At 42.7% G+C, this 14109-nt stretch overlaps 1 protein-coding gene across 4 annotated transcripts in view; it reads left to right on the top strand.

Annotated features, from left to right (window-relative positions):
- Nucleotides 1–14109, top strand: part of LRCH1 (leucine rich repeats and calponin homology domain containing 1) — a 205983-nt gene that overhangs the window by 121117 nt on the left and 70757 nt on the right. For all 4 annotated transcript variants that reach the window (XM_025478295.3, XM_025478297.3, XM_025478293.3 and 1 more), the window contains exon 3: nt 2990–3116. In XM_025478295.3, coding sequence (XP_025334080.1) covers nt 2990–3116 — 127 coding nt within the window. The remainder of the gene's footprint in view (nt 1–2989; nt 3117–14109) is intronic.

Here is a 14109-nt window from a genome sequence, read left to right as displayed (position 1 = left end):
CAGTGAAATAGAGGAAATGTGGCCCAGGCCTGTAGCAGGCTGTATTGTAACAAAAAGTCCTGGCATCTGGATGTATCTACAGGTGCCTAACGACAGTGGTGGGGGCGGGGGGTGGCGGCGATGAATAGACTATTCCACCAGCAGCTTTTAGCATCCAAAGCTTACACCCCCATCAAAGAAATCATGCTTATATCTAATTATTTTAAATTTTAAAATCAGTGCTCACATCTACCCTTAGAATGCTTAAATGTCATTTTATTTTAGATTAGTATCCACGCTGGAATTCCTGTGAGAATAATCCCTTGTAATCTCCAATCCTGTGCTTCTGAATGAGCAGAGCCTTCACTGCATTACTTGAATGGTGTGATAAGTGTCTGTCCCGGTTCAGTATCTGTTCATGTGATGAGATGCCTGCATTAAAGTGAGCCTGGCAATATTGAAGTCTGAGTTTCCAAGCAAAGAAACATGGGAAGAATCTTCAACTGTAATTGTTAATTCTGTGGAAAATAGGAATGTAGAAATTTTTGAAAATACTGATCTTTGTTTCCTTGTCTTCAAAACAAAGTTTAAATATGGCTCCAAAATAAATATATATATTTAAAAAAATATATATATATTTTAATAAAATATAATATATATATACATATTGTCCTATTAACATGTTAAGGAACCAGTCCTCACTTTATGCAATTACATAATAATTATAACCACAAATTACATTCCAAATGATTTACCTGCCGCTTTTTAATAAACTTAGTTCTCTTCTCCAGAGGTAGTGTCCAAGGAGGGTTTTTTTGGAGCTTGAAGAAAGCTCTCCCATCAGCATACCACCTGCTTTTTCTCAGCCCATCAGCTGGAGATGACCTCTGTTCAGCTGTATGATTCCCACTCCCTCATATGGGAGAGTAGAGGAGTAAAAACGTTAATTGAAATATAATACATATAGAAGAGTACACAGCTCATAATCATATATCTCAGTGAGTTTTCACCAACAGAAGCACCCATGTAACCAGTATGCAGATGAAGTGCATCTTTTTATAGTGATAGGTATTTCTTTTTTTTTTTTTTTTTTTAAGATTTATCCATTTTAGAGAAAGAAAGAGTGAGAGAAAGCAAGCCTGCACATAAGTGGGGTAGGGACAGGGGAAGAGAAGCAGACTCTCCGCTGAGCACAGAGCCCCATGCAGGACTCCCTCCCACAAATCTGAGATCATGACCTGAGCTGAAACCAAGAGCTATAGGGGCGCCTGGGGGGCTCAGTCGGTTAAGCATCTGCCTTCAGCTCAGGTCATGATCACAGGGTCCTGGGATTGATCCTGAGATCGAGCAGAGTCTAAGAAAGAAAATTTTAAAATACTCATTGGATCTAATTCTCCCCCAAATGACTACTGATAACATTTTGGTGTGTTTTCAGGCTGTCTGTCCCTCCCTCTCCCACACACAGATTTATGTGTGCCCAGATATACATGCGCGCAGTACCACAACCTGGGGAGCTTCACACACGTGGGTACATACACACAAAAGAAGTTCCACATTAAAAAAAAAAAAAAAGAAGAAGAAGAAGAAGAAGAAGATGTTCCACATAGTTGCAATAACATGACAAAGAGACTTTTAGATCTATCACGGCCTGGTCGTTGGCTTCATCAGAACGGCCGGGAAACTCAAAACCATCCATCTCCCTACTTGATGGCAGGAAGGGTTTTTGTCTTTGCTTCTGTTTTGTGGGAGAGGAGGTTGAACTAAATGGCTGACATATATGAGGATGGCTCATTGATTTCATTTATCCCTTATTTTCCCATTTCTCAGAAAACTAAGCATCGATGATAGGAAGTTCAGATACTTCTGGTAGAAAACCTCTTCATGCAAAGCAGAAGTGAGACCTGGCCCCAGACTTTTCTGGGAAATCTGTTAAACTGAACCCCTTGAGGCTTCAGCTTCATTTTTTGCCAGAAGGCCAACTTGACCCTTCTCTTTTTTTTTTTTTTTTTAATTTATTTTTTATTTTAATTTTTTTTTTTGACTCTTCTCTTCTTTTAATTAGCTCCCTTGCGGACACCCCAGTAGACCTTACCCGCAGTGGCTGTGTGTCAGCAAAAAGAAGCAGAGTCAAAAATGTTGGAAATCAAGCTGGTGGTCCTTTATAAGTTGCCTTACTTCTAACATGGATGGGAGGATGCCTTCATGGTGCTTGGTTCTTGCTGTGTTTCCTGCTCACATTGTCAGGAAGAGAATAGTTGGCAGCAGCTTCCTGTTGCTATTGGTGGCACAGGGCGTGATGCCCCTCTGCCTCCTGGCTGGCCGAGGAGTCCACTTCTTCTGCAGGGGGTTTGATGGGGTTCTTTGTGCTGGGAAAAGTTGTTTCCCACAGAACTGCCTATGCTTTTCTTTCTTTTTTTTTTTTTTTTTAAGATTTTATTTATTTACTTATTTATTTATTTGGAGACCACACGCAAGAGTCAGGGGAGAGCCAGAGGGAGAGGGAGAGGGAGAAGCTGAGCGTGGAGCCTGACCCAGGGCTCGATCCCACGACCCTGAGATCATTACCTGAGCAAAATCAAGAGTCAGAGGCTTAAGCACTTGAGCCACCCAGGTGCCCTGCCCTTCTTTCTTAGAAATATATCTTATTGGGGATCCCTGGGGGGCTCAGCAGTTTAGAACCTGCCTTCAGCCCAGGGTGTGATCCTGGAATCCTGGGATCGAATCCTGTGTCGAGCTTCCTGCATGGAGCCTGCTTCTCCTTCTGCCTGTGTCTCTGCCTCTCTCTCTCTCTCATGAGTAAATAAATAAAATCTTAAAAAAAAAAAAAAAGAAATATATTTTATTATCTTTTGTACTTGGGATTTATGACACATGCAGGAACGTTCTTGGACCTGTTATCATTGTAAAACGTCTTCTCAGGTCGCTCCTTTCTTCTTGTTTGTTCACAAACATTCAGAAACAGTGTGAAGTGGCCTGTGTATTTACCTGTGTTCTTGTATTGTCTTTGCAGTCGGAATCAGCTGTCTGCCCTGCCTGCCTGCCTGTGTGGTCTGCCTCTCAAAGTCTTAATCGCAAGTAACAACAAACTTGGGTCGCTGCCAGAGGAGATAGGTCAGCTCAAACAGTTGATGGAGTTGGTATGTTACTGATTTTTAAGATGCTCTTTCTCTTTGCATACTGACCATCGTCTACCAAGGTAGTCAGACTTTTTGCTGCAGTTGGACAGGGAGGTGCACCCGTTGTTGGAGGGCTGTATATGATAAAGACATTAAGTGGGGAGCGGAACCAGCTTGGCTTTGCTGTGGCAGACACAGTTCCTGAAGTTTACAGGTTTCCTGTAGTTTACACTTCCTGAAGTTCGCAGGATTTACAGTTGCTGCAGTTTTACTGGTTATCATGTAGTAGTTAGATCATGCTTTTTTCAGATCGCATATAAATTTGTGATAAATTTTGAATAAACTGGCCAGATAATGTACCAATAAGTTTGTAGGCCATATTTGATGAATATAAATCATTAATTGAGAAAGAACAGAGTGCTCTGATTCTGTAAGGGTTTTTAGTAACCATTGTCCTAAACTGATGAACTCTAAAATGTGACCAAATTCCCAGAGGCAAAAACAAAACAAAACTCCACATTATAGATGGGTGGAGATGGGTTGTAAGTGTGCACCTGACACCAAGAGGCACTGTTCTATTTCAGCTCTTTCACTACTAATCAAATCACTCACCTTGTTTCTAAAATGGGAAAGAATGAATCCCAGCCGGGTAAGGTGGATGAATGAAGAAGCAGAAACGAGCAATCGGACTAAAACATTACGGTCATAATTTATCCTCCAAGCAAGCATTACCCCATACTGACCTTGTGTCAGGCACAGAGCTGAATGTTGTGATTATGACCATAAAAAAGATGGTACCTTGGGATCCCTGGGTGGCGCAGCGGTTTGGCGCCTGCCTTTGGCCCAGGGCGCGATCCTGGAGACCCAGGATCGAATCCCACGTTGGGCTCCCGGTGCATGGAGCCTGCTTCTCCCTCTGCCTGTGTCTCTGCCTCTCTCTCTCTCTCTCTGTGACTATCATAAATAAATTAAAAAAAAAAAAAAGATGGTACCTTTTTATGGTAGATTTTACTGGTAGATTCCAGCCTAGAACATTGATTGCCAATGACTTTTTTTCTTGTGTGCCAACTCTAGTTAATTTCTTTGGGGCCGTGTGGAACACGTGGTGATGACTTGTAAAACCCAGATAGTGCTGTGATGCCTTCATCACGTCTGCAGTGGGAATTGGCTAGGAAAATGACAGCACCGGAGTCATCTATGTATCAGCTTTGATTTTAGAGTGGAAATGCCTCATTGCTATATAAAGGCATTGTAGGTAAAGAAAGAGTGTCTTTATCAGGACTTACATGATAGTAGTATCTGAAGCCCATTCCAGCTAGCTCACACCAAGAGTTGGGATTGGTCAAAAAGATGCAGGGGTCTTCTCAAATAGCCAAACAGTCTTGAGAAAGAAGAACAAAACTGAGGGTATCGTAATCCCAGATTTCAAGATAATACTACAAAGTTGTAGTAATCAAAACAGTATGGTACTGGCACAAAAATAGACACATAGATAGTGGGAAAGATACATGCACATCTGTGTTCATCGCAGCATTATTTATAATAGCCAACAGATGGAAACAGCCCAAGTGTCCATCAGTAGATGAATGGATACAAAAGATGGGGTGTACAACGCTGCTCCGGCTGAAGGTGGCCCTGACGACCAGCTGAATCGGCTCAAGGTTGAAGAACTAGCCCTCCAGTCAATGATTAGTTCGAGGAGAGGAGATGAGATGCTTTATTCTCACCTTGCACCTCAACAGTCACATGATACGCTGGTGCATGTGGACAATGAAGCATCAGTCACAACCAAACTGCACTGGAGTTGAGCACAAGATGTGCCCGAAGAGTAGTAGGAGGAAGAAGCAGATTCCTGAAGCAGGTGAAATGCACGTCTGAACAGAGACAGGCATGGGAAAGAAGCCTGAAAGCAATATGGCACACCACCGGGCAGGGGACTCACTCTTTGCTGCTTCCCAAATACTTAGACACCAGCTGCGTGGGTCGGTGTGCTGGGCTGGTTAAAGCCAATGGTGGAGCAGAGCCAACCTGCAAAATCCACTTCCTCACCGTCAGATCTCTTGATGAAGGCATGAACCTGTGTGAGGGAAACAGTTAAGTGTTGTTAAAAAACCAAAAGGAAAGTTCAAGAGTCCTGGGTCTAGAGCTTCACTTAGGAGGAGCTCCTGGAGCCTGTCCTAGGGTAGCAGTAGGGGGCCATGAAAATGACCAGCTCCTGCCAAGAACCTACGCTCTCCCACTGTGACCTGCGGGTGGCAGCTCCACTGTCAGTGCCTCTGAGTGGCTGGCTAGGAGAAACGAAGGAACAGATAGGCTTCCTTCCCTCAGCCTGTCCCTTACACTGATGCGTGGAGGCTGATGTTTGGGATCTTGCAGCTCCAGGGTCAGCGGGAGCAGAGTGGTCAAGGTGGAGCAGGGAATGGGCACGGGGAGTACTGGGCAGATGACACAACAAAGTAATAAACGGGGCGTGTACAAATGGGAAATAAATGGACTTACCATGAGTTGCTTCAGGAAAAAAAAAAAAAAGATGTGGTGTATATACACAATGGCATACTACTCGGCCAGAAAAAAAGAATGAAATCTTGTCATTTGTGATGACATATATGGACCTTCATAAAGGGCATGAAATAAGTCAGAGAAAGACAGATACCATATGGTTTCACTAACATGTGGAACCTAAAAAAAAAAAAAAATTGAAAAAACAACCAGAAACAGTCTCATAAATACAGAGAATGACTGGCAGTTGCCAGAGGGAATGGGGAGCAGGTGGATGAGTGGAATTAAGGAATGCAAACTTCCAGGGCATCTGGGTGGCTCAGTCGGGTGAGCATCTCCCCTCCGCGCAGATCATGAACTCGGGGTCCTGGGATGGAGCCCTGCGTTGGGCTCCCTGCCCAGTAGGGGAGTCTACTTCTTCTTCTCCCTCTGCATGTCCCCCCGCTCATGTCCTCTCTTTCTCTCAAATAAATAAATAAAACTTTTTTTAAAAAAAGAGGTGTAAACTTCCAGGTATAAAATAAGTCACAGGGATGAAAAGTGCAGCATGGGGAGTATAGTCAGTACTGTTGTAAGAGCATCGTGTGGCGTCAGGTGGTGACCATACTTAGTATGGTGAGCGCTGTGCCATGCATAGAGTTGTTGAATGACTATGTTGGGCGCCTGAACCTAATACAACATTGTATATCAACTATACCTAGATAATAATTTTTTTTAAAAAAGATGCAGTTTTCCCATCACTCAGCATGAGGACATTTGATCAGGGGTCATGAATGTTTAGAATAAGACACTGGAAACTTATCATGAGCCATAGCAGTGTTTTTGTTTTCTCAGCTTTCTGTATTTCTCTATATAATGGAGATGTTGCCTTGCCCGCAGATCTGAAGTTTAAATGTCCTCCAACTTGAGCACTAGCTGGTCTGTCTTGGCCTCAGTGTCTAAGCGAGGGAAGCAAGGCTTGGTTAGGATGTCCTCCCCTGACTCAGTCCTCGATGCTCAAAATATATGGTCATGTGACCCAGAGACAGCTGCTCTGCTGCCACCAAAGGGGACAGTTTCTGAAAGAAGATGAATATTAATTTGGGTAGGCAACTCCTACCCCTAAATTTGCTATTATAAGAAATACATGCCTAGGGTAGGGAATGATTGATTCAGTCTTGGAGTTGGGAAGGTTTGTACGGGAAGAGACCTTTGAGAGGCCCCTTACAGAAGTCTGTTTGGGATTTTCTAAATGGGAAAAGGAAGGCTGGACAGAGGAAGAAGCATTTAAGAGAGAGAGGACAAGATAAAAAGCCTCTGCACAGCAAAGGAAACGGTCAACAAAGTGAAAAGGCAACCTCCAGAATGGGAGAAGATATTTGCAAATGACACATCTAAGAAAGGGCTAGTATCCAAGATCTGTAAAGAACTTATCAAACACAACACCCAAAAAACAAAGAATCTAGGCAAGAAATGGGCAGAAGACATGAACAGAAATTTCTCCAAAGAAGACCTACACATGGCCAACAGACACATGCAAAAATGCTCCGCATCACTGGTCATCAGGAAAATACACATCAAAACCACAATGAGATCCCACCTTACCCTGGTGAGAATGGGGAAAACTAACAAGACAGGAAACAACACATGTTGGAGAGGAGGTGGAGAAAGGGGAACCCTCCTGCACTGTTAGTGGGAATGTGACCTGGTGCGGCCACTCTGGAAAACTGTGTGGGGGGTCCTCAAAGAGTTAAAAATAGACCTGCCCTATGACCCAGCAATTGCACTGCTGGGGATTTACCCCAAAGATACAGATGCAGTGAAACGCCGGGACACCTGCACCCCGATGTTCACAGCAGCAATGTCCACAATAGCCACACTGTGCGAGGAGCCTCAGTGTCCATCGACAGATGACTGGATACAGAAGATGTGGTCCATGTATACGATGGAGTATTCCTCAGCCATTAGAAACGACAAATACCCACCATTTGCTTCCACGTGGATGGAACTGGAAGGTATTATGCTGAGTGAGTCCATTGGAGAAGGACAATTACATGGCTTCCCTCATCTGTGGAATAGAAGAAACAGCACAGAGCATCATAGGGGAAGGGACGGAAACCTGAATGGGAAGTCATCAGAGAGGAAGACAAACCATGAGAAACTCTTAATCAGAGGAAACAAACGGAGGGTTCTGAGAGAGGAGGTGGGTGGGGGTTGGGATAAGTGGATGATGGGCGTTAAGGAGGGCACGTGATGGGATGAGCCCTGGGTGTTATGCGCAACTGAGAAATTACTAAACACTACATCTGAAACAAATGAGGTGCTACATGTTGGCTGATTGAATTTAATATGAGAGAGAGAGAGAGAGAGAGGACAGCTTGTGCAAAGGCAAGACAGCCCGGGAGGATACGGCATGAGTGGGGAGTGGGAAGCAGTTTAAATCCTGCGGAGGCTAAGCTAGGTAGGCTGGGCGTTCAATTCTCACAGCCACGACCTTAGAACTAGGCCACCATCCGCTCCTCCACAGGCCATTCAAGACCATCCTCAGGACTCTTGGTCCCTGCCTGTCTCCCCAGATTCATCTCCTGTCCGGGGCTCCTTTACCCTCTGAGTTCCAGCCTTCTAGGAATGCACCTTGTTCATTTCCTCTTCTGGACTTGGAAGCATCTCACTGACTCTGTATGAGCTGTTTCTTCCTTCTCCTCTTCTCTTGATCCATTCTTAGCCACATTAGATCTCACTTCCTCCAGAAAGCCTTCCCAGATCCTCCGAGCCAGAGCTAGGTGCTCCGAACACAAGCACCCTGGACGTATCTCTGAATTCCGTGGAATCACACTTGTCCTCTTCCTTGGCATTCTCCGTGCCAGCTCCCCCTAGATCTTGAAAGCCGCCTGAGGATAGGAACTTGCTGTCGTACCCAGTGCTTGGCACAAGATAGACACCTAGTCAATGTTTGCTAAATGCTGCTGTCAAACGGTGGAAAGTGGGCCGAGCAGGTGGCTTGGGACAGACCGTGCAGACTCCCAGGTGCTCAGCCTGGCGGGGGGATGACTGTCTTACAATCCAAGCTAATTCAGAAGGTGCCACCTTAACTGGTTCCAGAAAACAGAAACATAATACAGAGTAATGCTGGGGATTGAAACTGATAGCCATAATACTTATTTTTCTTTTTTGAGAATACTTCCCTTTGGGAGTCTGATAAACCACAAAATCCAGGTGTGCTAAGAATGTGGCTTAAGTCTTACAAACACAATATGAATGACAGGTAGGTTTTCCCCCCACTTCTTGGGCTCCCACACAGGGAGGCACGCTGGCCAGGTCGGTGTGTTGGAACCTATTGGCCTCCCGAATGTGTTCCCACCCCCTGCACCCTGGGCCTAAGCCCACAGCATGCCCTGCATTCAGCTGCGCTGTGGCCACGGCTACAGGCCAGCTCATCCATGGCACCTGTGGCGCATGTGGCACGTGTGCTGAGCCCAGAGCCAGCCCCACAGCAGAGCAGGGCTTCCCCCACATGCTCTCGTCAGCTGCTGGGCTGGCATGGCTGCAGAGGTGGAACAGCCTGTCTCCCGCCTCAGGACCCACGAGCTGTGGGGTGGCTCATAAGGGACCCCTTGAGCTCTTCTTAGGTACCCTGTCCAGAGCCCACTCTCGCAAAGGCTGCCCTGCCTCCTCGTGCAACCAACTACCTATTTAGCACTGTCATCCACTGGCTCTGGCATCTTTTCTCCCCCAGCAGTACCTGGTGAGTCCTTGGATCCTGGAATGTTAGAGCCCCAGGGGTTTTCAAAGCATCTAGTCCAAGCTCTTGATACCTTATAAATGAAAAAAAAAAAAAAAAAAAAAAAAACAAGGTAGAGAGACAGCCTGTGATGTACTGAAGGTCACTGTGTCATAGCTAACTTGGAATGTGAGCTGAAACACCCTCACCCAGCACCGTTTGATAGGAAGATACTACCAAGCAGCAAACGTTATTCTATTCTATTCTATTCTATTCTATTCTATTCTATTCTATTCTATTCTATTCTATTCTATTCTATTCTATTCTATTCCATTCCATTCCATTCCATTCCATTCCATTCCATTCCATTCCATTCTTAATTCCAGTGTAGTTGGCACACAGCATTATATTAGTCTCCTGTGTACAATATAGTGAGTTAACACTTCGATATACCACGGGGTACTTATCAGGACAGGTGCCCTCCTAAGTCCTCATCACCTGTTTCATCCATCTCCCATCCACCTCCCCTCTGGTAACCATGTAACCATTCATTTGTTCTCTGTAGTCAAGAGTCTGTTTCTTGGCTTGTTTCTCTCTCCACCCCCTTTCTCTCTCTCTCTCTTTCCTTTTCTCATTTGTTTCTTAAAGTCTGCATCTAAGTGAAATCAGGTGCTATTTGTGTTTCTTTGACTTATTTCACTTAGCATAGTACTCCCTGTCTCCACTCATGTTGTTGCAAAATTTCATTCTTTTTTATGGCTGCATAATATTCCATTGTGTGTGTGTGTGTGTGTGTGTGTGTGTGTACATGTGTGTACACCATTTATCAGTCAGTGGACACTGAGACCGTTTCCATAATTTGGCTATTGTAAATAATGCTGTTATAAATATAGGGCATATAGATATATAAAAATTATTTTTTAGATAAAAATATAAAATAAATACATATTTATGTATAAAATATATTTTTTATTTAGAAATATTTATTTTATATATATTTTTAAAAGTACATTTTTTATATATAAAAAAAGGTATTTTTATATTCTTTGGGTAAATACCCAATAGTGTGATTTCTGGATCATAGAGTAGTTCTATTCTTAACTTTTTTGAGGAGCCTCCACACTGTTCCATAGTGGCTGCACCAGTTTGCATTCCCACCAACAGTACACAGGGCTTCCTTTTTCTCCACAACCTTGCCAACATTTGCTGTTTCTTGTGGTTTTGATTTTAGCCATTCTGACAGGTGTGAGGTAGTATCATTGTAGTTTTGATTTGCATTTCCCTCATGGTGAGTGAGGTTGAGCATCTCTTCATGTGTCTGTTGGCCATCTGTTGGCCATCTTCTTTGGAGAAATGTCTGATCATGCCTTATGCCCATTTTTTAATTGGATTATTTGGGATTTTTTTAGGTGTTGATTTGTATAAGATCTTTATATACTTTGGATACTAACTCTTTATTGGATAATGTCATTTGCAAATATCTTCTCCCATTCAGTAGGGGTGCCTTTTAGTTTTGCAGATTGTTTCCTTCACTGTGCAGCAGCTTTTAATCTTGATGTAGTCCTAATAGTTTATTTTTGCTTCTGTTTCCTTTGTCTCAGGAAACACATCTAGAAAAATGGTGCTGTGGCCCATGTCAGGGAACTCACTGCCTGCACTTTCTTTGAGGATTTTTATGGTTTCAGGTCTCACATTTAGGTCTTTAATCCATTTTGAGTTTTTGCATATGGTGTAAAAAAGTGGTCCGGTTTCACTGTTTTGCATGTTCCTGGTCCAGTTTTCCCAACACCGTGTGTTGAAGAGACTCTCTTTTCCCCATTGGATATTCTTTCCTGCTTTGTCAAAGATTAATTGACCTTATAATTGTGGATTTATTTTTGGGTTTTCTGTTTTGTCCTATTGATTTATGTGTCTATTTTTGTGCTAGTACTACAGAGTTTTGAGGACTGCAGCTTTGTAATATAATTTGAGGTCTGGAATTGTGATGCCTCCAGCTTTGCTTTGCTTTTTCAAAATTGCTTTGGCAATTTGGAGTCTTTTAAGGATGATTTGTTCTAGTTGTGTGACAAATGCTATTGGTATTTTGATAGGGATTGCGTTAAAGGTGCAGATTGCTTTGTGTAGCATAGGCATTTTAACAATGTTTGTTCTTCCAATCCACAAGCATGGAATGTCTTTCCATTTTTCGTATAGTCTTCAATTTCTTTCATCAGTGTTTTATACTTTTTAGAGTACAGGTCTTTTTCCTCTTTGGTTAGGTTTATTCCTAGGTATCTTACTATTTTTTATATAATTGTAAATGGAATTCTTTTCTTAATTTTTCTTCCTGCTGCTTCATTATTAGTGTATAGAAATGCAACAGATTCCTACACATTGATTTTATATCCTGAGACTTTACTGAATTCATTTGTCAGTTGTAGTTTTTTTTTTTTTTTTTTTTTTTGGTGGAGCCTTCAGGGTTTTCTATATAGTGTATAAAGTCATCTGCAACTATTGACAGCTTTACTTCTTCCTTTTCAATTTGGATGCCTTTTCTTTCTTTTTGCCTTGCTGGTGTCAGCAAATGTCATTTTAAATGCATTGGTAGCCACATTTTTTTTTTAAAAAGCAAGTGAAGTTCATTTTAATGATTTATTTTATGCAAGATGGCTAAAATATTATTTCAGCATAAATGTGATATAAAATTTATGAGATATTTTATATTTTTTTCACATTAAGTCTTTGAAATCAGTGTCTATTTTATACTGCCAGCATCTCACAGGTTGGACCAGCCCCATTGCTAACACTCAGTGGCCACATGTAGCTACTGTCCACACTACTGGGTGGGGCAGCTTTGTAGCTTGTGTTCCTTAACTGTGTGAGCATGCACGATCTTGTAAAAAGCATTTATCTGTGACATTGGTGAATATTTAAATCATTGCCATTATTTAACCACAAGGGGTGACTGGCCTTGCTTAAGGTCACAGACTAAAAAAAGATTAGTTTCCATCCGTTCTTACTTATCTTTCATCTCTTTTTGCTTAAAATAGTAGTGCTACTGTAGGTAACCATGTCAAATGAATTTTTAGCTAGCAGTTGGAAAGAAGTTCCCCAGAGAGCCTGCAATAATTCTAGACTTGCTTGGGAGGTTTTTGTTTTATAGTTACTTACATGGTAACCAACTTGTTAAAAAATTTGGGGAGGCACTGCCCTGCCCCCAAGCATTCAGAGTACCCTAAGCCAATTAAATGCTGATAAAATCACTCAGGTTATCAGGCTCTGAGCATTGTTTAGCTATTTTGGAAGAAATATTTTTAAATTTCACATTAGACTCAAACAGTATCCTAGATGGAGCTGTAAAGTCTCTTCTCTTCCAAGTGTGAGTATTCCAGAGTCATCAGTGGCTTAAATAACAAAACCCAAAGTACCACAGCTGTCTGCAAGAAAAGAGTCTTCCTCTCTAATTTTTAAGAGTTGAAAAACACCATCTTACCATCTTAAATATATGTCACACTTATCTGAAAATAAAACAGAAAGCATTGCCATGCAGTTATTGGCTTGTCCAGCCATTTGAGATTGTGCAGAGAACAGAGGAACACAATTATTCCTCCTCCCATGAAGAAGCCATTAAGAAACACCTGTTGAGATGTCTTTTTTCAAATCCGTGAGAGGCCAGGCTAGAGTTCTATACTGTTTCAGGTGCAAGAGAATTTAAGGAATCTTAGTTCTGTGAAGCTGGCCCCTCCGGGGCCATTTCTGGTGGGAATGAATGAGCTAGGACTTCCTGCCTTCTTGGCCACGTTGAATACTTCTGTCCCTCTGGCACTCTCAGAGCTGTAGCTGTAATAGGTATGTTGCTTTCTAAGTCTTTATATCTGGGTGTTCTTTCTGTAAGAGAAAGAGGAAAAGCCCTGGCATTTACTGCACACCTACTATATGCCTGGCACTCTGCTAGGTACATGACGTGGATTATTTCATACAATCTTGACAATAACTCAGCCAGGCAGGTATCATATCTACATTTCGTAAACAAATTTGAGTTTCAGAATTACTTACCCAAAGCCATGGGGCTACATGGAGGGGTGGGACTGGGGTATAAAAACCAGTATTGTGTGATGAAAGCCCCAACTCTGTCAACAGCACCACGCAGCTGTTCTTGCTGTATCTTCTTCTAGACTAAGTGTCTCATGGAGAGGGGCCATGTTTTGTTTGTTGGGTGAGTTCCTGGTTTACCTTGCAATGGTTTTCTCATTAAAGTTGGGGCAGAGCATGAATAGCCAAGAGTGAATCAGAGAATGAATGTTTTAAAAAGAGGGTCAGTGTCTGTCTGGAAGTTTCCTCACAGAGGAGCTCCAGCCTGGCAGGGAAGGTCATTGGACTGTTCTGGTGTTGACTAAACCTTATTGTCTTCGTTAAAACCACATTAACACTTGGAAACATGGTTCTTTTACTGTCAAACCATGCCTGAAGGAAGAGGCATGTTGGATATTTGGTGAGAGATGCCATATGAATGGCCTGTGTTGTAATGACCTTAGAGCTGTGAAGACAAGCACACCACGGAAAGCATGGTGAACTTGAGTTTTCTCATAGTTTCCTGTGCATACTGACCTGCTGGGGTCCAGAGATGGTCTATCCCTTGTGTGGTTTCTTTCCATTTGTCTTTCCCCAACTCGGGCATTGAAAACTATGGCTCCCAGCTCTTACCTGCATGTAAGAGGACGTATTATCACTGGTCCAGAAAGCTACTCCTAAAACCGAAAAACTCAGAGAGCCTGATGCAAGGAAAGGTACATTTCCTGGCCCTGACTAGACCTCTCTTTTTTTATTCTCTTTTCA

Source organism: Canis lupus, chromosome 22, assembly GCF_003254725.2.
Source record: "Canis lupus dingo isolate Sandy chromosome 22, ASM325472v2, whole genome shotgun sequence".
Lineage (NCBI taxonomy): Eukaryota > Metazoa > Chordata > Mammalia > Carnivora > Canidae > Canis > Canis lupus.
This window is presented reverse-complemented; position numbering and strand designations above follow the sequence as displayed.